A 25,829-nucleotide genomic window follows, 5' to 3' on the forward strand; every position below is an offset into this window, starting at 1 on the left:
AAAGTTACTGATGTCGTAGGCAAGGCCTTTTTTTTAAGTAGTTTGAGGAGTCAGCAAGGTTCATAAAAAGGCTAAACATTAAAGTTTAGATATGCATATTGTAGTATTGGGTAGTTTACCCAGATCAAAGAGCACAGTATATTTTCTAGTTCTTTCAAGTCACCCAGTTTGAAAAGAAATCCTTATTCTTTAGCATTAGTTATATAAGAATACATTCAGACTTCTGTCAGAAAGATAGGAGCTAAAGTATTAGTTTAGTAGATTGGAAGTGTGTCCATATTAGCAAAATGGTTTTTATAAATTTAGAAATATAGAATTAATATCCCAGAAAAAGTAATTTAAATGCACTATGCAAGCTTTTCATATATGCAAAGCTTTGGCAATGTTTTATTATTTTCCACAATTATTATTCATAAAGTATAATTTTTTTTCCCAACAGTATTTGATAGACGGAGCTCAGACTGTTTTAAAAAGAATATTTTATAGTTCTTTGGGAGTTAAATTAGGACTCAATCCACCAAAAGGACTTGAGAAAGAGACAGAGCCTAAAAACCCAAAGAATAACAAGGCAAAAAATGTAGCCATCAAAAGAAAGGCCAAAGAAGTTGATGGTCAGCCGCGTGAACCGAAAGATGTGGGGAGAAAAGGCAAAAAGACTAAAGTGGAGGATCCTACGGAGATTACGCTGACTCAGATTGCCAAAAAATACGACTTTGTCGGGCAAGACAAGGATGAGGACGGAGCCGATGAAAAAAGTGACGATGATGCGATTAGGCACAGACTCTTGGAATCTCCTCTCATCTTGGTTCGACCAATAAGGGTAAGGATTTTGTTGTTTTCTTTACTGATTGAAAATATCATAAACATTGATTCCTGTAATTTATTTGAATATAAGATTTTTAAAAATGATTTTATGAATTTATGTTGATTTTGTTGATACTTACACATACATATACCAAGGCACTTCCCCCAATTTTGGGGAGAAGCCGACATCAACAAATGAAACAAAAAGGGGACTTCTAATCTCTATGTTCCTCCCAGCCTAACAAGGGACTCAACTGAGTTCAGCTGGTACTGCTAGGGTGCCACAGCCCACCCTCCCCCGTTATCCACCACAGATGAAGCTTCATAATGCTGAATCCCCTACTGCTGCTACCTATTGTTGATACCAAAGTTATTTGACATTATCGTTTTTTTTTCAGGATGGATCAGACCCATTTATGATGCCGAGACTTTTAGAGGAGGTTCAGCCTAAATATATTGTCATGTATGATTTAGATGTACCTTTCATAAGAGAAGTAGAGGTAAGTATCCATTTCTTTAAGAGTTAAGTATCTATTTCTTTAAGTGTAAAACTGAGAATGGTCTTTTTGTTGGAAATATTCATTTATAGGTAGTAGGTTGGCCTGGGCACCACCCACCCGTTGAGATACAACCGCTAGAGATTTATGGGGTCTTGACTGGCCAGACAGTAGTACACTGGATCTTTCTCTCTGGTTCATGGTTTATTTTCCTTTTGCCTACACACACACACACACACACACCGAATAGTCTGGCCTATTCTTTACATATTCTCCTCTGCCTCATATACCTGACAACACTGAGATTACCAAATAATTCTTCTTACTGAACTGTAATTGTTCAGTGGCCACTTTCCTCTTTGTAAGGGTAGAAGAGACTCTTTAGCTATGGTAAGCAGCTCTTCTAGGAGAAGGACACTCCAAAATCAAACCATTGTTCTCTAGTCTTGGGTAGTGCCATAGCCTCTGTACCATGGTCCTCCACTATCTTGGTTTAGAGTTCCCTTGCTTGAGAGTGCACTCGGGCACACTATTCTATCTTAATTCTCTTCCTCTTGTTTTGTTAAAGTTTATATAGTTTATATAGGAGATATTTATTTTAATGTTGTTTCTCTTATAATATTTTATTTTTCCTTGTTTCCTTTCCTCACTGAGCTATTTTCCCTATTGGAGCCCCTGGGCTTATAGCATCCTGCTTTTTCCAACTAGGGTTGTAGCTTAACAAATAATAATAATAATAATAATCCATCCATATACCAAAGGCACTTCCCCCAATTTTGGGGGGTAGCCGACATCAACAAGAACAAAACAAAAAAGGGGACCTCTACTCTCTATGTTCCTCCAGCCTAACCAGGGACTCAGCCGAGTTCAGCTGGTACTGCTAGGGTGCTAATAATAATAATAATAATAATAATAATAATAATAATAATAATAATAATAAGACTTGCTGTGGAAACCTTAGGACAGTAAACTGTGCAGATGTCTGTTTAAAGTATCTTTCTTAATTTTAATGACTTTGTTTTTGGTTTTATTAGGAACTTGTATTGAGTATTTGTATAGAAATGATGTGATAACACTGGCTTTGTTATTCAGTAAAATTCTTTATTTCTTTTACATTTAATGAGCAATTGTATACTCTAGACAAAAAGTGGAACGGGATACAAGTACAGTACTATATGTCATTCAAGCAAAGAGCTTAATGAATGAGTAATGTTTTGAGGTAAAATAGAGGAAATACTGAGTAAAGATAGTGAAAAGGATGAAGGTTAGAAGAAGTTATGAATTATGTTAATATTATGTTCATCAAATCATATTATGTAACAAATATTGCTAAAAGAAAGTAAAGTAGTTACAGATAAAGACTACTATACCCTATTTTGGTACACAAGATATAAACTATTGTATTATGTAGGGAACAATCTTCAGCACGCGAGATTGATGACTGTTTAAGTAGTTAATGATAGGTAGGAGCAGGGGCGAGGAGTCTCGCCCCCTTACCTGTTAAGAGTCTCTTCACTTAAGTTTTTGGCCGCACCACTTATTGACGTGTTGATGTGCCCTCAAGCAAACTTTTCATTTTCCTTTTCTTCAAGAAGTTAAAATATATACTGGCTGTTAACTTAGTGATTGTGTGAAGCAAGAACTCGTGAGAGTATGGACTTTGCACCCAATGTTTTTGTTAAACTAGCTCTAAATCCACACACACTGTTTTTTGCTTACAGACTGATTATTCTCAATCATCCCCGTGTGTCGAGTGTAGGTGTGTAGGTTGTGAACTCCTTGGGGTGGGGAATGAAGACAGCATTGCTTCTTTCCTTCCTTCAGTAGGTGTGCAACACTAACACTCCACTTAGCGCACTAGAAATCTAATGATAAACTAACATCACGTTTCTTAGTTATGTTCTGATGCAATCTTTCATCAGCCTATGCAGACGTTCTGTTTCTTTACAGCATATACCTCTCAAATCCTAAACTTTGTAGTGAATGAGACCAATAACTTGGTTTTAGTGTAATAGGTCAGACCTAGACTACTCAATTTCACTCCTAAGCTAAATGCTCGAGTAGTAACTATAGTCAATTTTTTTAGTGAGGCAGATTTGCACCGACTTGCAGCGGTGCCCTTTTAGCTCGGAAAAGTTTCCTGATCACTGATTGGTTGGACAAGATAATTCTCACCAATCAGATAGCAGGAAACCTTTCTGAGGTAAAAGGGCACCACTGCGAGTCGGTGCAAATCTACCTCACTAAAAAAAATTGACTATAGCGGTTATTTATACAGTACTATTCAGTAAAGGATAGCATTCTGTTGTGGCTATCATCTGCTAAAGGCTAAGTGTATTGCAAGCATTGTGGATCGAGGTAGGCTTTTTAGAGCATAAATATTATGATCTTGACGCTTTTACCTTCCTTCAGATCCAAAATGCTTTTAAGACTAAGTCTGCCTCAATTTTTACACATTCCTTCACTAAAACTGGATGAAGAGATTTAGAGATTTAAGTAGAAATAGTTTTTTTTTTTTTTTGTCCATTACAGTTGTATTTTGACAAACTGAGGTAATAGAGGTAGTCTCCCTAATTTTTTCTGTGGGCTTAGGGTCCATCATTGCTTACTGACCAAAAATGCTCTGCCATTCTTTGTTAGAATGTGATCAAAGAAGTGTACGAGAAATTAGATCCAAAAATCAGCAATCCTTCAGCGTGAAGTTGTGTGATGTTAGGAGTGCAGCTATTTCTCATATTTTGTAGAAATGTCTTTGGAAAATTTCTAGTACCAGCTCTAGGGCGTACCAAGTAGGGGCTCTTAAAATATTATCTTTAAAAGCCAATCTACAGTACAGTACTGTATTTTTAATTACTTTAGTAAACAATTTGGAATCCCGTATTTCAAACTGTAATTTAAACGGTTTATCTAAGTAAGGTAGACAAGTAATTTAGACCAGGTTTGTAACCTTAACCTAGTTGCTTTGCTTGTACTAAAATTTATCCCTCTCTTTCCTTCAATTGTGCCCCACCACTCACAGAATGTGGGAGTTAGCAATATGAACATAGGGGAGATTCGTATAAATACTTAGCTTATTAATAATAGAATTTCATATTTCTATACCCACCTGATGTTCATATACATGCCTGTCTCCTCCCCACTGACTCATAATATCAAGAGGAGGGATAATGTCGACTTTGAACTGAAAGTTATATTTCTCAAGGTGGCAACCTAGGCTTCTCACCACTTACGGTAAAGGGTTATGTTCCTTTGTTAAAGACATCCTGTATGTTGAAGCGAAAGAAAATGGAAAAATTTTAAAGGTTTTTGTTAAAGTTTTCATAGTTTATATAGGAAATATTTATTTTGATGTTGTTATTACAGTATTCTTAAAATATATTATTTTTCAATATTAAACTTAGCCGGTGATCATATAGCTGTCAGCTCTGCTGCCCGACAGAAAAACCTAAGGACAAAATACGCCAGCGATCGCTATACAGGTGGGGGTGTACATCAACTGCGCCATCTGTCGAGCAGGTACTCAAGTACTCCATGTCAACACAGAACCAATTTTCTCTCTGTCGTGCCACTGGCAAGACCTACTAAATACGCTGTTACTAACTGGATTTGTTTTCACAACTATTTGGTGAAGTACACTATTCCAGTTTTGAGCTTTCGCTATGCAGGGGTTTTATCTTCATCTCAAAACTTGAACTCGTTTTGGATAGATTTAATTATGGTGACAAAGAGAGTATGGACTCTCTTTCACTTTTAAATGGCCGACCCTTCCCTTAGACGGAAGTGTGTTTAGGTTTTTAGTAATTTGCTTAACACGTTATAGATCTATATATTTTATATCTCTCCGCCTTTATTAGGCCTCTTCGATTAACTTTCCATTTATTATAAACATATAAAAATAAATTTTTATGTTTTGTTTATATGCGACCTTTCCTGATAGTAGGCGGTCCTAACTTGGAACCGAAGTTAATCAACGTTGAGCCCGTTATATCGTATTTAACCTTTAAAGAATTTAAAACTTTAAATTTAATGTTTTATGAAAGAATTTCTTTGATAGTCTCGTACTGTTTTCAAAGATGAACTAACGTTTAGTTTTTTAGACTACGCAGTTGTTGACGTTCAGGACGTTCAACATGCGCTCTATCGTTACGATAGAGAGAGAGTGTATCACGGTTTCACTTTGCAGTAAGAGTAAACCGATTCTGACGTTTCGTTCATTCTTTCTTAGCTTAAATGGTTTAAATTCTAAATTAAAGGAACTTTTTATTTGAAAAACCTTTCAGTTTTTTCCTTTAGCCAAATAACATGTTTTGACGATATATAATTGGGCTCTTCTCTCAGGTGCGAAATCAAGAGAGAAAGAGAGAGAGAGATAGAGACGGAGGGAGAGAGAGGAGAAAAAAAAGTTTCGTTCAAGCGGGTAACGTTGTTCTCGTTTTACTCTCCTCCCTAGTCGCTGTACGGGGAAGAAGGTAAAACGTTTCTAGGGTTTTATTCTTGTCCCCAGGCTATGTGCGGTGAGAGATTGTTAACGTAGTTTATTTGAACTAGTGTTTAGTCTCTTTCCCAGCCACTGAATTCTTTATCTTTATATATGTTTTCTGTTGCATTATACGACTGTTTTCGCAATTACTACCTTTTAATGAAGGGTAGGATTGCGTGTTTCAGGTAGAAATCAGTAAAAGTTTCGATTTCAGTGAAATAAGTGCAAAACAGAAAATCGAAGTGATAAAGTGATATGCGCAAAGTGTTACAGTGTTGCGTCCGAGGGTTCGTCTGTTCGTGCCTGTCGTTCACCTAGTCCGGGACCTCTTGCAAGCTCCCAAGCCCAGGGGAGAAGTAATGTCGAACGACTTATGGGTTCGTCAGGCCTTGATCAACGAACAGACGTTTTTCCCTCCGTGGTTTCGGGCGTATCTACCCAAGATCGCCCCACCCACACAAAGACGAGAGAGCCCATTTACTTCTCGTCTGCGGGAGAGGTTTCTCGTAAGAAACCTTGGACCAAGGTCTCGCAGCTTATTAAGCGCAAGTCGGTCCCTTCCGCGCAAGTCCAACGGCCCAGGTGTAGCCACTGGGTCAGTTCGGACTCGCTGCAGTCTTCCGATGACTGCACACCTCCTAAGAGAGGTAAAGCGGTACCGCAACAGGCAGTAACACCGTCTGTTGCCGCACCTGCTGCTGTAGACCCTAAGTGGTCTTTGCTACAGTCTATGCAGACACAGTTAGCATCTTTTATGCAGGAGTATCGTGCGGAGAAGGTTGACGCTGCACCCGTTAGCCTACAACCAACCACGGTTGTGCGTACAGTAGACGCTGACGCTACCTGCTCCCGCACTCCGCCTGTGAGAGTTCCACCACCCATGCGCAGTGTACCCTGCCAGCCGCACGTTGACGTTCACAGACGCACGCTACCCTCCGTTGACGTTCGCGAGTTACCACAACAACAGGAGGGTGGAGTTAAGTTGCTTTGTTTTGACGCTGTGCTTCAACCTCCGCAACCCACTGTGGTTACCGCTACTCTCCCGCAGCAGACTAGTCAATCAGGAGTAGAGGCTTCCCCACACAGCTATGGTTGTTGCCAGCTCACAGACTGTCAAGCAGTTACATGACGTTGCCTTCTGGTCTGCTACTAATGCACCAGTGCTGTATGTCCTCACGCACCTGTTGTGGTTGACAGTTCAGTTTTTGACAGTTCACAGACTGTCAAGCAGTTACATAACGTTGCCTTCTGGTCTGCTGCTAATGCACCAGTGAGACCCTCACTGAGATAACCTAGCTTTTCTCGGACAAGGTTCCTGTAGATGAGAAAGTGCTGTTCTCCCTCCTACTGATATTCCTTTGAGGACTCTGTCATTTGGAGAAGAGCCTTAAGCTGCTTAGCCTCCTATGGACTTTAATTAAATCATGATGATTTTTTAAGGATCTTCGTCCGGATCTTGTAACTGCTGCTCCTCGTTCGCCTAACGTCAGAACTTACACTAGGCCTAGCTACTTCGAAGCCGTTGTTGTTAAGCTAGTGCTCTCTCGCTCTCCTAGAGAGCGTTACGTTGGCTAGGCGACTGGTTTTTGGCACCAGGAGGAGTTTTAGGGATACAGCCTTTGATTTCCCTTCTTTTAAACTGGCTTATAGAGCGAGAGTCTGATAGGACACGAGAGAAGTTCTCGGCTTGGGAGTTCATGCCTCTGCCCAGGTAGACTTCTCAATTCTGGTAGACTCGCCCTGGCGCCTAGCCAGGAGACGCTCCAAGTTGTTTACAGGTCAACTTCTCAACTTTTGTCGAGCCTTTGAAGTTTTGCTGTACTATTATGTCACACATAACAAGGCTTCCAGGGATGGTAAATGGTTCCGCCTCAGTCGCTAACCCCGTCTGTTGCCACACCTGCTCCCGTTGACCCTAAATGGGCTTTGCTGCAAGACATGCAGTCCAAGCTTGTGTCCTTGATAGAGGACTTAAATACGGAGAAGAACCTTCTGGCCAACAACCTTCCAACCGGTTGGTTGTGCGCCCTGTTGACGCTGAGGTATCCTACTCGCGTCTGCCAGTTGAGGTGGTTCCTCCACCGATGCGACCCAGTGTGGGTTGCCAGTCGCACGTTGAAGTTAAGTGACGCTCGGAAGTGGTTGTTGACGTTCAGTGTTTCACTAGGAAGACGTTCAACAACCAGCAGAGGTGACTTGTTGTGACGCAGTGCGTCAACCTCAGCAACCCGGTAGGGTGTTGACTGCACAACCCAGACAGTCTAGACAGTTTCGGGTTGACGCTGTACTTCCTCGCGCACCCATGGTTGTTGACAGTTCACAGACTGCAGCAGTACCATGATATTGCGTCCGGCTCCGTCACGCATCCACCAGTGCGACCGGATTCAGCGAGTCAGACGTTGCCCACTCCGTTGCCGTTTCCTCATCAGTTTCGGATGAGGAACCCTCTGATGAGGACGTTGCTGAACAAGACGATCAACCCCCAGCCCTGCTATCCATCCAGAAGATGCTGAAGAAGGAACGCTGCCCAGTCAGGCTGTGGATGAGTCTGGTAAGGACACTGTCATCCGTGGATCAATTTGTGTCACTAGGAAGACTACACCTCCGTTCTCTTCTATACCATCTAGCTTTTCACTGGAAAAGGACAAGACGCTAGAAGCGGTCTCGATCCCGGTTTCCGGAAAGATAAAGTCTGGTCTGACTTGGTGAAAGGACTATATCAACCTTAGAGAGGGTCTTCCCCTGACTGTTCAGACTCCCAACCACGTTCTCTTCTCGGACGCATCGGACGTAGGCTGGGGTGCGACATTAGACGGTAGGGAATGCTCGGGATTATGGAACTCGAGTCAAAGGACAATGCATTTCAACTGCAAGAAGCTACTGGCAGTACGTCTGACCTGGAAAAGCTTCAGGTCTCTCCTTCAAGGCAAAGTGGTGGAGGTGAACTCGGACAACACCACGGCTTTGGCGTACATCTCCAAGCAAGGAGGGACCTACTCTCTGACATGGTACGAGATCGCAAGGGACCTCCTCACCTGGTCAAAAGGTCTAGACATATCACTAGTAACGAGGTTCATCCAAGGCAACTTGAATGTCATGGCAGATTGTCTCAGTCGGAAGGAACAAATAATTCCAACAGAATGGACCCTCCACAAGGATGTATGCAAGAGACTTTGGGCCACCTGGGGTCAGCCAACCATAGATCTCTTCGCAACCTCGATGACCAAGAGGCTCCCAATAGTTTGCTCACCAATCCCGGACCCAACAGCAGTTCATATAGATGCCTTTCTACTAGATTGGTCACATCTAGATCTATATGCATTCCCTCCGTTCAAGATTGTCAACAAGGTACTGCAGAAGTTCGCCTCTCACGAAGGGACAAGGTTGACGCTAGTTGCTTCCCTCTGGCCCGCGAGAGAATGGCTCACCGAGGTACTTCGATGGCTAGTAGACGTTCCCAGAACACTTCCCCTAAGGGTGGACCTTCTACGTCAGCCACGCGTAAAGAAGGTACACCAAGGCCTCCACGCTCTTCGTCTGACTGCCTTCAGACTATCGAAAGACTCTCGAGAGCTAGAGGCTTTTCGAAGGAGGCAACCAGAGCGATTGCTAGAGCAAGGAGAACATCCACCCTTAGAGTCTACCAATCGAAGTGGGAAATCTTCCGAAACTGGTGCAAGTCAGTATCCGTATCCTCGACCAGTACCTCTGTAACTCAAATAGCTGACTTTCTCTTATATCTGAGGAAAGAACGATCTCTTTCAGCTCCCACTATCAAGGGTTACAGAAGCATGTTGGCATCAGTCTTCCGTCACAGAGGCTTAGATCTTTCCAACAATAAAGATCTACAGGACCTCCTTAAGTCTTTTGAGACCACGAAGGAGCGTCGTTTGGTTACACCTGGTTGGAATTTAGACGTGGTACTAAGATTCCTTATGTCAGACAGGTTCGAACCGCTACAATCAGCCTCCCTGAAAGATCTCACCTTTAAGACTCTTTTCCTGATATGCTTAGCCACAGCTAAAAGAGTCAGTGAGATTCATGCCTTCAGCAAGAACATCGGATTCTCATCCGAAACGGCTACATGTTCTACAACTTGGTTTTCTAGCCAAACACGAGCTGCCTTCTCGGCCTTGACCAATATCGTTCGATATTCCAAACTTATCGTATGGTTGGAAATGAACTAGAAAGAGTCTTATGTCCTGTAAGAGCTCTTAAGTTCTATTTAAAAACCTTTACGAGGCCCGTCTGAAGCTTTATGGTGTTCAGTTAAGAATCCATCTTTGCCTATGTCAAAGAATGCTTTATCCTATTTTATCAGACTGTTAATACGAGAAGCTCATTCCCATCTGAATGAGGAAGACCAAGCTTTGCTGAAGGTAAGGACACACGAAGTTAGAGCTGTCGCAACTTCCGTGGCCTTTAAACAAAATAGATATCTGCAAAGTATATTCGACGCAACCTATTGGAAAAGCAAATCAGTGTTCGCGTCTTTTTATCTTAAGAATGTCCAGTCTCTTTACGAGAACTGCTACACTCTGGGACCATTCGTAGCAACGAGTGCAGTAGTGGGTGAGGGCTCAACCACTACAATTCCCTAATTCCATAACCTTTTTTAATCTTTCTCTTGAAATGTTTTTATTATTGTTTTTGGGTTGTCCGGAAGGCTAAGAAGCCTTTCGCATCCTACTTGATTTGGCGGGTGGTCAAAGTCATTTCTTGAGAAGCGCCTAGATTAGAGGTTTTGATGAGGTCCTTTAGTATGGGTTGCAACCCTTCATACTTCAGCTCCTAGGAGTCGCTCAGCATCCTATGAGGATCGCGAGGCTCAGTAAGGAAGACGTACTTAAAAAGGCAGAGTAATTGTTCAAGTCGACTTCCTTACCAGGTACTTATTTATTTTATGTTTGTTATTTTGAATAACTGCTAAAATGAAATACAAAATACTTAGCTCATAATAATGTCAACATGTAATGCTGGTCTCTACCCACCCCCCTGGGTATGAATCAGCTATATGATCACCGGCTAAGTTTAATATTGAAAAATGTTATTTTCCTTAGTAAAATAAAGTTTTGAATATACTTACCCGGTGATCATAGATTAAAGGACCCTCCCTTCCTCCCCAATAGAGACCCAGTGGGCCGAGGAGAAAATTGGTTCTGTGTTGACATGGAGTACTTGAGTACCTGCTCGACAGATGGCGCAGTTGATGTACACCCCCACCTGTATAGCGATCGCTGGCGTATTTTGTCCTTAGGTTTTTCTGTCGGGCAGCAGAGCTGACAGCTATATGATCACCGGGTAAGTATATTCAAAAATTTATTTTACTAATGAAAATAACATTTTTTCTTCTTTCCTTTCCACACTGGTCTATTTTCCCTGTTGGGGCCTCCTGGGCTTATAGCATTATGCTTTTCCAACTAGGGTTATAGCTTAGCATTTAATAATAATAATAATAATAATAATTATGGGTAAATGTTGATTAAAATGGGTGTCTGGAGATGAAGCAATATGGACTTCAGGTGAGTATAGAAATAATAAATTCTATTATTAAAATTCTATTTGTTTTATTTCAAGATTTGGCAAGCAAGTCAGCCCGTGCAGTCACGAGTATATTTCCTTATGTACAAAGGCACAACAGAAGAACAAAGTTACCTGACTAACATCAAGAGAGAAAAAGAAGCCTTCGAGTACTTGATCAAAGAGAAAGCCGTAAGTAGAGTTGGAAATTATTTTTATGAATCTTATGTGATTTTGAAAGATATCAGTTGCTCTATTGGTATTGAGACACAGTAGAAGTAGACTAAAAATTACTGATACAGTCAATACTTTTTGGGTAATAAATGATTGCCGGGTATATCTTTTTTCACCATAGGTTGTAACACTGTGTATACAGTATTTTGTTTTTAGTTGTGAAATTTTTAATTGGAGTCATTATTGTCTGTTTATTACTGGTAAACCATGACTCTTTTAAAGAGGAAATATTTAAGCTTGCTCTATCATTGTAGACTTCATGTGAGCATCATAATTATCTTATAAATCAGTATCAGTAGTAAAATAAAAGTTTCTTACTCCTATTTCTCATGAGATTACTGTAAATATTTTGAGTAATAATTGTGATGCAGATTGGTCATTTTAATGTGGATTTTTCAATAACACACCCTTGATTGTGTAACTCTTCTAAATTCAGTCTTTGGTGATGCCTGAATATGCTGATGGCAAGGGTGACGACCATCCGGATCTCAGCAGAGATCCTCGCAAAGCAAGTGAAATTGTCACTGAAGAAACTGCCAACACCAGAAAGGGTGGGGAAGCTGGGCCAGAAGAGAAGGTTGCTCAGACGATTATTGTTGATATGAGAGAGTTTCGTAGTGAACTACCAGCACTTATTCATAAACGAGGAATAGATATTGAACCGGTTACTATAGAGGTAAGGCTTCTGTGTTCTATTGTAGATTGATTATCAATTATAAGTACTGGTTATTCTTTCCAAATTTAGTGTTAGATTGTGAGAAAATAAAAACTACACGAGAATTTATATCCTTTATTATTGAAACGAGGGAATAACCTTTTCTGTATGGCAGTACTCTTGGTTAGCTATTAAGGAAGAAAAGGATGAAAGAACAGACTTCTTTCTTTTCTTGAATATAGAATTGGTTTTTATTAGTTTTAATCCATTTCTTAAATGTACTCTTGGTTAGCTATTAAGGAAGAAAAGGATGAAAGAACAGACTTCTATCTTTACTTGAATATAGAATTGGTGTTTATTAGTTTTAATCCATTTCTTAAATCATCTTGTGTTCTCTAAAAACAGAATTTAGATGATTTTTTTTATAGTCACCTGATGGTCATGTTGCCTTTATGGAAGCTTGGTTTTATTGACATTTACCCCTTAAACTAAAAGATTTCCCTTTTTCATTCCTTTCAATAGACCTACGCCTCTAGTAAAGTAGGTACTGTAGTAGGTTGGCTAGGGCACCTGTCACCCATTGAGGTACTGTAGTTAGAGAGTTATTTGGTCCTTTGACTGGCCAGACAGTCAACATTGGATCCCTCTTTCTGGTTACAGCTCATTTTTTCTTGCTAATACGTACACCGAATAATCTTGTCTATTCTTTTCACATTCTCCTCTGTTCTCATACACCTGAGAACCCTTGAGATTACCAAACAATTCTTCATTCAAAGGGTTAACTACTGCAATGGAATTGTTCAGTAAGTACTTTCCTCTTGTTAAGGGTAGAAGAGACTCTTTAGCTATGGTAAGCAACTCTTCTAGGAGAAGGACACTCCAAAATCAAACCATTATTCTCTAGTCTTGGGTAGTGCCATAATTGTAGAGTAATAAATCTTCAAGGGATTAACTTATGTAAAAAGGTGGAAATAATAAAATTTTGGAAGGTCAAGGTCCCGGTCAAGCAAAACGTCCAATTCACGTAATCAGCCATGAGTTTGGACATCGTTGTCACAGAGACTTCAAACTTGGTTCATATTTGAGTGTATGAAAATCCACGCCAATTAATACATGTTAAGGTCAAAGGTCAAGGTAAAGCAAAAGGTAGAGAAATAAGCTGCTGCAGCGGAGGTCGGCGCTCTACTATGTGCCTCTCCAGTTGATATTGTTATTCATTACTTCTTATAGCCTATATAGTTTATTTATTTCCTTATTGCCCTTTCCCACTGGGCTATTTTCCCTGTTGGAGCCCTTGGGCTTATAGCATCTTGCTTTTCCAACTAGGGTTGTAGCTTAGCAAGCAATAATGATAATGATAATAATCTAGTAGTTAATGGAAACCACTGATGCCTTGTCAAAAATACTGGTAATTTATCCAAATTTAAAAAGTACAGTAGAATACAAAAATTCTTCAATAAAACACAATTGGTCAGCTGACAATCTCGCAATATCTTGTTTTGAGCTTTATCTTACGATCAAAAATAGATTTAAAAAAAATTTAAGAGAGAGAGAGAGAGAGAGAGAGAGAGAGAGAGCGCACATGCAAACACACACAAATGCACACCTTTTGTGCCACTCAATCTGGTCTTTACATTAAGGGGGCCAGTGGGAAGAATGGAGGGAGAGAGAATATTTGATACCAGCACTCCCTTTTGCGCTGAGAGTAGGGAGATGCTTGTTTTGCCATTGGGTAGTCTGGCAGAGACACAGGGCTGAATTTTGATTTGTGAATGTCCTTCGATAGAGTTACTTAAAACCTTTCAGGACTGTCGGGTCTCCCTATCTCACTTACTGGTAGAGTTCTTATCCGATGCTCCGACATCGCTGAAAGGCCTGGCCATACAGACAGGTAGTAGGGATGTTGGAGAAGAATGTGCTCGAAGTCATTTGAGATGAGTTGCTGGGCATCTACAGTTGACTCTTCCTGGTAACTTGAGACCAGTCATCGACCTCTCCACTGAAGAAGTTTGAGCATCAAACAAAGTTCAGGATGGAAACTATATGTTCTGTACCGAGTTTCTATATTTACAATTTATTTCTTATGATTATGCTGAAAGATGCATAAAGTGTCGGAGACAATACCTAAATATGCCCAAAGCATAACATTTTTCCAGAAAAATACATAGTGAGAAACTATTATGCTAGCCATGTCTTCCTTATGTGTGTGCATTTGATATATGTAGCATATATTTTTCAATATTTAACTTAGCCGGTGAATATATAGCTGCAACTCTGTTGCTCGACAGACAACTCTACGGAAAAACTCGCCAGCGATCGCTACACAGGTTGCGGGTGTGCCCAACAGCGCCATCTGTCGACCAGATACCCAGCTCTCATGTAAACAAAGACTCAATTTTCTCTCTGTCGAGGTGTCGACAAGACGTACTTTACTCGCTGTTGCTAAACTGGAGTTTTTCACATCTAATTGGTGAAGTACTATATTCTAGTTTTGAGCTTTCGCTGTGCAGGGTTTTTCTTCACACAAATCCTTGAACTCTTTTTGATATCGGATTCTTTGTTGATGACTTTTTAATCGTTTTTTGGAATTTCCCTTGACCAATTCAAAATGGCTGACCCTTCACAAGTCCCCAAATTTAGGAAATGCAATGCTAGGGACTGTTCTAGGCGTCTTCCGAAGGCCTCTATCGACCCTCACACTGTTTGTTCCAATTGTCGGGATAAAACCTGTCAATTGGAAGATCGGTGTGAGGAGTGCGTTGGCCTTTCGGAATTCGATTTTATCGAATTTCAAAAGTACACACGTAGGCTAGAGAGAGATAGAGTTAGGAGAAGTTCTTCTCGTTCTATTGATATATCCTCTCCTCATGCCCCACAACCTATTCCTTCCCCTGTAGTGGTTGCTCCTAACCCCCCTCCTGGCACTCAGGAACCATCGATGGCTGATATGATGCGTGCCATCCAGGCTCTGGGTGAGAGAGTTGAGTCCCTTGCTAGTGACCGTAATCAGCTCATGGCGGATGTGAAGGAGCTTAAGTGCCAAAGTGCAGTGGGAAGTGCTAAAGTGCCAAGTGATAGTGTTGTGGACAGTGTTGCGCTTGAGGGTTCGTCTGTTCGTGCCTGTCGTCCTCCTAGTCCGGGACCTCTTGCAAGCTCCCAAGTCCAGGGGAGAAGCAATGTCGTACGACGCATGGGTTCGAGAGGCTTTAATCAGCGAACAGACGTTCCCTCCGTGGTATCGGGCGTATCTACCCAAGATCGCTCCTACCTACCTAAGACGAGAGAGCCCATTTATACCTCGTCTTCTGAAGGTGTTTCTCGCAAGAAACTTTGGACCAAGGTCTCACGACCGTTAAAACGTAAATCGGTCCCTTCAGCACAAGTCCAACGGCCCGGTTGTAGCCACTGGGTCAGTTCGGACTCGTTGCCGTCATCCGATGACTGCTCACCGCCTAAGAGAGGCAAAGCGGTACCGCTTCAGACAGTAACACCGTCTGTCGCCGCACCTGCTCCCGTAGACCCTAAGTGGTCTCTACTGCAAGACATGCAGTCTAAACTTACGTCTCTGATGCAGGACTTTCGTGCGGAGAAGGTTGCTGCCGTACCAGCTAGTGCAGTACCTAGCCTACAACCCTCCACGCGATCGGTTGTGCGTCCTGTGGACGCTGAGGTAGCCTTCTCACGCACTCCAGTTGAGAGAGTTCCTCCACCCATGCGTTCCAGTGTGATCTGCCAGCCGCATGTTGACGTTAAGCGACGCACGGAGGTTGCCGTTGACGTTCTGGATGTTCAACAACCGTCAGAGTTGCCTTGTTTTGACGCGGTGCGTCAACCTCCGCAACCCAGTGTGGTTTCCACTGCGCAACCCCATCAGTCTAGACAGTCTGGGGTAGACGCTGTGCGTCCCCGCGCTACCATGGTTGTTGCCAGCTCACAGACTGGGCAGCAGTTCCATGACGTTGCGTCCGGCTCAGTCACGCATGCACCAGTGCGACCGGACTCAGCGAACCAGCCGTTACCCACTCCGTTGCCGTTTCCTCATCAGTTGTCGGATGAGGAACTTTCTGATGATGATGTTGCTGCGCATATAGATGAACCACAATCAGAATTGGACGAGCCTAAGTCTACTCAACCCTCTTTGGACTTTAGAAAAGTTTTGGCCATTTTCAAAGAGCTGTTTCCTGACCAGTTTGTTTCTGTGGCTCCTCGTTCTCCGCCTTCAGAGTTTGTTTTAGGCATGCCGTCTACCACTCCTGCCTTTACTAGACTCGTCCTCGCACGCTCGTCCAAGAGAGTTTTGCGGGTGATAGGAGAATGGTTGCAGTCCAAGAAGAGTTTAGGGAAGACAGCCTTTGCTTTTCCCCCTGCTAGACTCTCTTCTAGATCGAGCGTCTGGTATGCCACGGGAGAAGTTCTCGGCTTGGGAGTTCCTGCCTCTGCCCAGGGCGACTTCTCAAGTCTTGTAGACTCTCCCCGCCGCCTTGCCATGAGACGCTCAAAGATATGTTGGTCATCATCGGACCTGGACCACCTTTTGAAAGGAATCTTTAGGGCCTTTGAAGTTTTTAACTTCTTAGACTGGTGTCTAGGAGCCCTAAGCAGGAAGATCTCTTCGACAGATAAAGAGACTTCCTTGCTCATTATGTCCTGCATGGACAAGGCCGTACGTGATGGGTCTAATGAGCTTGCTGCATCATTTGTGTCCGGAGTCCTAAAAAAGCGAGAAAATCTCTGCTCATTCCTTTCTGCTGGAGTTACACCGTGCCAGAGATCTGAGCTTCTCTTTGCTCCTCTTTCCAAGTGCCTTTTTCCAGAAGTCCTGATTAAGGAAATAGCCGCTTCGTTAGTGCAGAAGGACACTCACGATCTTGTTGCGTCCTCAGCTCGCAAAGCTCCCCCTTTGCCTACCTTGTCAGCTAGACCAAGGATGGACACTCCAGCGTCTCGATTTATTCCGCCCTTTCGTGGCAGAGCCTCCAGCAGAGGAGGTGCTCGTGCCGAAGGGAAGCGAGGGAAGAAGAAAGGATCCAAGTCCTATAAGGGCAGAGTCTGACTGCCCGCATCTTCAGACAGCAGTGGGAGCCAGACTCAAGAACTTCTGGCAGACCTGGGAGAAGGGAGGCGCAGATGCACAATCTGTGAAGTTGCTCAGAGAGGGGTACAAGATCCCTTTTGTACGGAAACCCCCTCTAGCAACGTCTCCCATCGATCTCTCTCCCAGGTACAGAGAGGAAGACAAGAGACGAGCCTTGAAACGGGAAGTGTCTCTTTTGTTAGAGAAGGGAGCGGTGGTCAAAGTCTCGGACCTTCAATCTCCGGGATTCTACAACCGCCTCTTCTTGGTTTCAAAGAAGACAGGAGGGTGGAGGCCGGTGCTAGACGTCAGTGCTCTGAATGTCTTTGTCACAAAGCAGACGTTCTCCATGGAGACCACAAAGTCAGTCTTAGCAGCGGTCAGAAGGGAAGACTGGATGGTCTCGTTAGACCTAAGGGACGCCTACTTCCACGTCCCCATCCACCCGGACTCCCAACCTTTTCTGAGATTCGTTTTCGAAAAGGTGGTCTACCAGTTTCGGGCCCTGTGCTTTGGCCTAAGCACAGCTCCTCTTGTGTTTACGAGGCTGATGAGGAATGTAGCCAAATTCCTCCATTTATCGGACATCCGAGCCTCCCTTTATTTGGACGACTGGCTTCTCAGAGCCTCTTCCAGTCGTCGCTGTCTGAAGGATCTAAAGTGGACTCTAGATCTGACCAAGGAATTGGGTCTCCTTGTCAATATGGAAAAGTCGCAACTGGTCCCATCCCAAACTATTGTGTATTTAGGGATGGAGATTCACAGTCTAGCTTTTCGGGCTTTTCCGTCGGCCCCCAGAATAAGCCAAGCCCAGTTATGCATCCAGAACATGCTGAAAAAGGAACACTGCTAAGTCAGGCGGTGGATGAGTCTGGTAGGGACGCTATCATCCCTGGAACAATTTGTGTCATTAGGAAGACTACACCTCCGTCCTCTTCAATACCATCTAGCTTTTCACTGGAAAAAGGACAAGACGCTAGAAGCGGTCTCGATCCCCATTTCCGAAAAGATGAAGTCTTGTCTGACTTGGTGGAAGGACAGTATCAACCTAAGAGAGGGTCTTCCCCTGGCTGTTCAGACTCCCAACCACGTTCTCTTCTCGGACGCATCGGACGTAGGCTGGGGCGCGACATTAGACGGTCGGGAATGTTCAGGACTGTGGAACTCGAGTCAAAGGATCATGCATATCAACTGCAAGGAGCTGCTGGCAGTACATCTGGCCTTGAAAAGCTTCAGGTCTCTCCTTCGAGGCAAAGTGGTGGAAGTGAACTCGGACAACACCACTGCCTTGGCGTACATCTCCAAGCAAGGAGGGACCCACTCACTGACGTTGTACGAGATCGTAAGGGACCTGCTCATCTGGTCAAAAGGTCTAGACATAACACTAGTAACGAGGTTCATCCAAGGCAACTTGAATGTCATGGCAGATTGTCTCAGTCGGAAAGGGCAAGTAATTCCAACAGAATGGACCCTCCACAAGGATGTATGCAAGAGACTTTGGGCCACTTGGGGCCAACCAACCATAGATCTCTTTGCAACCTCGCTGACCAAGAGGCTCCCAATATATTGCTCACCAGTCCCAGACCCAGCAGCAATACATATAGATGCCTTTCTCCTAGATTGGTCACATCTAGATCTATACGCATTCCCACCGTTCAAGATTGTCAACAAGGTACTGCAGAAGTTCGCCTCTCACGAAGGGACAAGGTTGACGCTAGTTGCTCCCCTCTGGCCCGCGAGAGAATGGTTCACCGAGGTACTTCGATGGCTAGTAGACGTTCCCAGAAGTCTTCCTCTAAGGGTGGACCTTCTACGTCAGCCACACGTAAAGAAGGTACACCAAAGCCTCCACGCTCTTCGTCTGACTGCCTTCAGACTATCGAAAGACTCTCGAGAGCTAGAGGCTTTTCGAAGGAGGCAGCCAGTGCGATTGCTAGAGCAAGGAGAGCATCCACCCTTAGAGTCTACCAATCGAAGTGGGAAGTCTTCCGAGACTGGTGCAAGTCAGTCTCTGTATCCTCGACCAGTACCTCTGTAGCTCAAATAGCTGACTTTCTCTTATATCTGAGAAAAGGACGATCCCTTTCAGCTCCCACTATCAAGGGCTACAGAAGCATGTTGGCATCGGTCTTCCGACATAGAGGCTTAGATCTTTCCAACAATAAAGATCTTCAGGACCTCCTTAAGTCTTTTGAGACTATGAAGGAGCGTCGTTTGGTTACACCTGGTTGGAATTTAGACGTGGTACTAAGATTCCTCATGTCAGACAGGTTTGAGCCGCTACAATCAGCCTCCCTGAAAGATCTCACTTTAAAGACACTTTTCCTGGTATGCTTAGCCACAGCTAAAAGAGTCAGTGAGATTCATGCCTTCAGCAAGAACATCGGATTTTCGTCAGAAAAAGCTACATGTTCTTTACAACTTGGTTTTCTAGCCAAAAATGAGCTGCCTTCTCGACCTTGGCCGAAATCGTTCGATATCCCTAGCTTATCGAATATTGTAGGCAATGAACTAGAAAGAGTCTTATGCCCTGTGAGAGCTCTTAAGTTCTATTTAAAGCGCACTAAACCTTTACGAGGCCAATCTGAAGCTTTATGGTGTTCAGTTAAGCTACCATCTTTGCCTATGTCAAAGAATGCTTTATCCTACTTTATCAGACTGTTAATACGAGAAGCTCATTCACATCTGAGTGAGGAAGACCAAGCATTGCTTAAGGTGAGGACGCACGAAGTTAGAGCTGTCGCAACTTCCGTGGCCTTTAAACAAAATAGATCTCTGCGAAGTATAATGGACGCAACCTATTGGAGAAGCAAGTCAGTGTTTGCGTCTTTTTATCTAAAGGATGTCCAGTCTCTTTACGAGGACTGCTACACACTGGGACCATTCGTAGCAGCGAGTGCAGTAGTGGGTGAGGGCTCAACCACTACAATTCCCTAATTCCATACCCTTTTAATCTTTCTCTTGAAATGTTTTTATTGTTGTTCTTTGGGTTGTCCGGAAGGCTAAGAAGCCTTTCGCATCCTGGTTGATTTGGCGGGTGGTCAAAGTCATTTCTTGAGAGCGCCTAGATTAGGGGTTTGATGAGGTCCTGTTGTATGGGTTGCAACCCTTGATACTTCAGATCCTAGGGGTCGATCAGCATCCTAAGAGGATCGCGAGGCTCCGTAAGGAAGACGTACTTAAAAGGCAGAGTAATTGTTCAAGTCGACTTCCTTACCAGGTACCTATTTATTTTGTTTTTGTTATTTTGATAACTTCTAAAATGAAATAAAAAACTCTTAGCTCATAAAAGTGTAAACATATATTACTGGTCTCTACCCACCATCCTGGGTGTGAATCAGCTATATATTCACCGGCTAAGTTAAATATTGAAAAATGTTATTTTGATTATAAAAGGGATTTTGACGTAGGAAAAATCTATTTCTGGGCGAAGGACCTGTGCCGCCCAGTGAATAAGCTCCATTTAGCACTTATTCCTAGGTAATTTACTGCTAAAATATACCAGAGAAAAAATGTAAAGGAGTGCTAGGTTAACTAGCTCGCTCACCTATTGGTGTCGGTATAAAATTGGGCGTATAATCCAGAGGTCCCGCACTATTTAGATTCATCCACGACAGAAACCCCAATAGAGGAGAGCCGTTCAACCTCACTCGGTACTACTAACAATGCATCCGCTCAGAACCCAACTCCTTAGCACCCAAAGTTTGGGGACTCCAAGGGAGAGGAGCTGGGAGGGTTCACTGGGCGGCACAGGTCCTTCGCCCAGAAATAGATTTTTCCTACGTCAAAATCCCTTTTCTGGGCTCGAACCTGTGCCGCCCAGTGAATCTATACAAGAGAAAATGTCACCAAACTTGCAAAATAAAGGAAAAAACATAAGCGTAAGGGAAATACAGGATGCTTTTAATCAGAGATGAGTACCAAAAAACAATTATAAGGGTATCTTAAATATGAACATAAATCCAATAAGGTAGGTATAATAATGCCGTGAGTGATAATATATACAGATACTCAGGAGTATAAAAATTTACAAATATAATAACAGTATTCAGGTGCGAGACCAACGAATACAATAGGGTATAAATGAGGCAGGTAAGAGGGAGAGATAAAGAGACAAGGCATTAACCTGTGAGTTACTTGGGAGTAACTACGCTCCCTGCGGCTACTGTAGAAAATTTTAGGGCTTCCAAATGTTTAAGGTAGTGTTTCTTGAACACTGACGGTGATTTCCACCCTGTATACCTGGAAAGGTCTGTAAAATTCATGTGGTGAAAGAAGTTCACCGAGGTAGCAACCGCCCTGATATCATGTGCAAGAGGAAAAGAGTCAGGGTTAGCTTGTTTAATAAAATACAAGATTTGTTGCCTGATCCCTTTAATAGTAATGGTACTGCCTTGTTCTCTAACGAATAGAGGCCCCGAGGAGTTAGAGGAGGTCCGGGATAAATAAGACCTAAGAGTAGTAACAGGGCACAGAGACGGATCTTGCGTGAGGGGAACAATTTTCCAGGAGGACCATCTGTTTTGAGGGTCTTCGTTCTTAGCCAAAAAGAATTTGTTAGGAGAAAGAAGGACCTCTCCCGAAGGCAGGAAGTCAATATGACCCGGGTCTCTCGACAAGGCTGCCAATTCAGAAATTCTTGCCCCGGAAGCCAAGCTCACCAGGAAAAGTGTTTTCCTGAGAAGGGGAATGTAATCACAAGAACTGTTAATGGTATCAGAAGCCAATTTGAGTACGTCATTAAGGAACCAGGTCACCGGGGTAGGACGAGTAACCGGTTTCAGTCTGGCACAAGCTTTCGGAATTGAAGCTAACAAAGAGTCGGTTAAGTCTATGTTAAAACCCACTAGGAAGATCTTTTTCAGAGCCGATTTAATAGTGGTGATAGTATTGGCTGCCAGACCTGATTCTAATAAAGATCTAAAGAAAGTGACTGTAAGGTTCAAGTTCATACAGTTCACGTCTGAGTCTATTAAAAATTTTGCCAACTTTTTAACTGCAGAGTCATACTGGCGGATGGTGGAATCCCGTTTATCCGATTCTAGGAACAAGGTGTTTTGAGGATCAATATTGGCTCCATGCATAGCCGCAAACTTCATAAAGTCCATAAAGTTAGGGCGCTCTGAATGTTTGAGAAAGCGTACACAACGCGTGTTTGTACTATCTGAGACAGAACCGGATTGGGTATCGGGTGAGGGTATAGTCTCAACTCTCGCAGGAGAGGATACCAGTTGCTCTTGGGCCAGTTGGGTGCGACCAAGGCTACTTGTCCCTTGAAGGATCTCAGTTTGTCTAGAACTTTCAGCAAAAGATTCACCGGGGGAAAGAGATAAATCTTTTCCCAGGTGTCCCAATTCTGTGACATGGCGTCTGTGGCGTAAGCCTGAGGGTCTAGATTGGGAGCCACATATACTCTCAATTTGTGGTTGGATTCCGTGGCGAAGAGGTCCACTTGGAGACCGGGAACCTGAGAGAGAATCCACCGAAATGACTTTAGATCGAGTGACCATTCCGATTCTAGAGGGGAGGTCCGGGACAGGGCGTCTGCCACTACATTCCGGACTCCCGCCAGGTGGACAGCTGAAAGATGCCAACGGTTCAAGGCTGCTAGGGAGAATATGGCTACTAGAACATGGTTCAGAGGCCCTGACTTTGACCCGCCTCTGTTGAGGCAGCGGACCACCACTTCGCTGTCGAGGACCAGACGAAGGTGTTGTTTCTTGGGAAGAGCGAGACGTTTCAGGGTTAGAAGAACTGCCATGGCCTCTAGCACATTGATGTGAAATTGGCGGAACAAGGGAGTCCAAAGACCTTGAACTTTCTTGAGCTGAGAATAACCGCCCCAACCTGATAAGGATGCGTCCGTGTGAATGATTAATTTCGGAGGCGGAAATCGAAGGGGAACTGACTTTGACAGACTGTTTGCTCTTGTCCAAGGAAGAAGTCTTTCCCGTAGAATGGGAGGAAGGCGGACTTTCCTGTCCCGGAGCTTCCGGTTAGCCCTCGAACGCCAGACACGATTGATATCTTTCAATTTTGCCTTCAGAAGAAGATCCGTCACTGAGGCAAACTGAAGGGACCCCAGAATCCTCTCTTGGAGTCGTCTGGAACTTACTTTGTCTTTGAGAAAGCGTTTGGTGTTCCTTGCAATCTCTAACCTCTTGGGTCTGGGAAGACACAGAGTATGAGATATAAGATCCCATTGCAGGCCGAGCCATTGGAACTTCGATTTTGGAAGAAGACGGGACTTCTTGAAGTTGATCTGGAAGCCTAGAGATTGAAGATAATGGATGACTTTGTGAGTGGCTTTTAGGCAATTTTGGGAGGTGTCTGACCAAATGAGCCAGTCGTCCAGATAGGCTACTACTTGAATCCCTTGATTCCTGAGTTCCTGAACAGCGACTTCTGCTAACTTTGTGAAGATCCTTGGGGCGATGTTGAGCCCGAAAGGCATCACCTTGAAGGAGTAACTTTTGTCCCCTAAGCGAAAGCCTAGGTACGGACGGAAGTGTCTCGCTATCGGGACGTGATAATAGGCGTCTGTAAGATCGATAGAGGTGGTGACGGCCCCACGGGGAAGTAAGGTCCGCACCTGCGAGACGGTAAGCATTCGAAACTTGTCGCATTGAATGGACAAGTTGAGAAGGGATAGGTCTAGAATCACTCTTCTCTTGTCTGAATCCTTCTTCGGGACACTGAACAGCCGACCTTGAAACTTCAGGTGTTTCGTCTCTTGTACGGCGTTCTTTTGTAAAAGATCCTGGACAAATTCGACCAGGTCCGGAGTGGAATGTTGACGAAATTTGTTCGGAGGAGGAGGTCCTTGAATCCAACTCCACCCCAGTCCCTTGGAGATGATACTGAACGCCCAGGGACTGAACCTCCATTTGTTGCGGAAGGCATAGAGCCTCCCCCCTACCTGCTGCACCTCAGTATTGGTTTGAGGAGTTGCCTCCACGTCCGCCTCGGAAGTTCTTTCCTCTGCGAAAAGCTCTTCCCCTGCCTTTGTTCTGGTTAGAACCACGGTGGTAGCCTCTACCTCTACCATAACTCTGGGAAGAGCTATGAGCCTCATACGACTGGTTAAAGGCAGGAGAAGTGGCGGAGGCACCAGAAAGCTGGCTCTTAGGAAGCAGAACGGTGACATAGTCGTCCGAAGGAGCCTGAGAGGTGGAAGGCTGTGCCGGGGCAACAGGAGATGGGGGAAGAGGCAGCCGGAAAATGGGCGAACCACTCTGCTGTTGCCTGAACTGGGTGGAAGTATATGGACGGAGCTTCTTCCTACCCCGGGCTTGGTAATTTGCAGGGTCAGATTTACGTTTAGGAGTCAAACCCCAACGGGCTTTAAGGCTCTGGTTGACTCTAGTGGCCTCCGCCAAGACTTCCTCTACAAGGTCCTCAGGGAAGAGGTTTGAACCCCAACAGGAGGACCGGATCAGCTTATTAGGTTCATGCCTAATAGTCGCCTCTGCCAGGACATGTTTGCGACACTTGCGTTTAGCAGTAGCGAAGTCATACAGGTCATAGTATAATGACTGCAACGTAGCCTTGTTGAGAGATTTAAAAATACTCTCAGTATCGTACGTCAAGGCTATCGACTCCGTGGAAGTGGCCAGGTTCAGAGTACGGCCAACGCGTAGGCGGGAATCATACTCCTGTTTAATGAGGGATTCCGGGAGACGGGGAAGCCGCTCACTAAACATTACCGAAGCACAGTCTGCTGCTAGCTTTCCAGAGGTAAATGTGGTATGGACGTTGTCCCAACACTCAATGCCTGAAGGAAGAAGGAGGGAGATTGGATCCACCTCTCGGATGGGAGGCAAGGGCTTCTCCTCCAGAGCATATTGGAAGGCAAGCTCTGCTACCTTATTGACACATGGAGTCACGGTGTTTTTGTCCATTAGGAACATTGTAAAGGAGCTCTTATAAGGCGTCAACATAGTGTTGGTGCAGCCGATGTCATTCAGGAATCTGGCCCACACAGATTGGGCCTGCTCTTTTGGGAAGATGACTGTCTCCTTGGGGACCTTGTCTAACCGAACCAAAGCTTCCTCGGTAAGCCTGGCATAACCATGAAATGGAAATGCCAGACCAGGTGGAAAGAATTCAAAGTCCTCTAGGGGACGAGTGCCAAGACCCTCCAAAGTTAACATTCCGTCTGAGAACGGGGAATGAAGAGCCATACGCCAAGGGTTGTTTTTGGCAAACTGCGGGAGCTTAGAGGCATCCGGGATGAGAGAGCTTTGGACCCGCTCCGGAGCACCTTGCTCTAATGCCCCAAGTCTCTGACCGATGTTAGAGAACATCGTGTCCATCTTAGACTGTATCTCTGATACCAACTTAGCCTGCATCTCCGACACGATGCGAAGCATGGCTGATTCGGAAAGGCCCGGGCTAGCAGCAGGTGTGGCGGAATGAACTCCCGGGTCGCGAGACTTAGAGGAGGAGCCAGAAGCCTTAGATGACAGGTTTGTATTCTGTTTAGAACCATGAGAAGCCTTATGAGGCTTATGAACTTTAGGTAAGGTTCTAGACTTATTCTTGGGGGGAACCGGGTGTGATCGT

At 44.0% G+C, this 25,829-nt stretch overlaps 1 protein-coding gene across 1 annotated transcript in view; it reads left to right on the forward strand.

Moving 5' to 3' along the window:
* The window catches only part of mei-9 (DNA repair endonuclease XPF mei-9), a 73,514-nt gene that overhangs the window by 34,948 nt on the left and 12,737 nt on the right, over window positions 1–25,829 (forward strand). Inside the window, exons 11-14 of the mRNA XM_068390945.1 lie at window positions 440–820; window positions 1,203–1,304; window positions 11,359–11,493; window positions 11,972–12,211. Of these exons, the coding sequence (XP_068247046.1) occupies window positions 440–820; window positions 1,203–1,304; window positions 11,359–11,493; window positions 11,972–12,211 (858 nt within the window). The remainder of the gene's footprint in view (window positions 1–439; window positions 821–1,202; window positions 1,305–11,358; window positions 11,494–11,971; window positions 12,212–25,829) is intronic.

The sequence above is a fragment of the Palaemon carinicauda genome, chromosome 17 (genome assembly GCF_036898095.1).
Source record: "Palaemon carinicauda isolate YSFRI2023 chromosome 17, ASM3689809v2, whole genome shotgun sequence".
NCBI classification, from domain to species: Eukaryota; Metazoa; Arthropoda; class Malacostraca; order Decapoda; family Palaemonidae; genus Palaemon; species Palaemon carinicauda.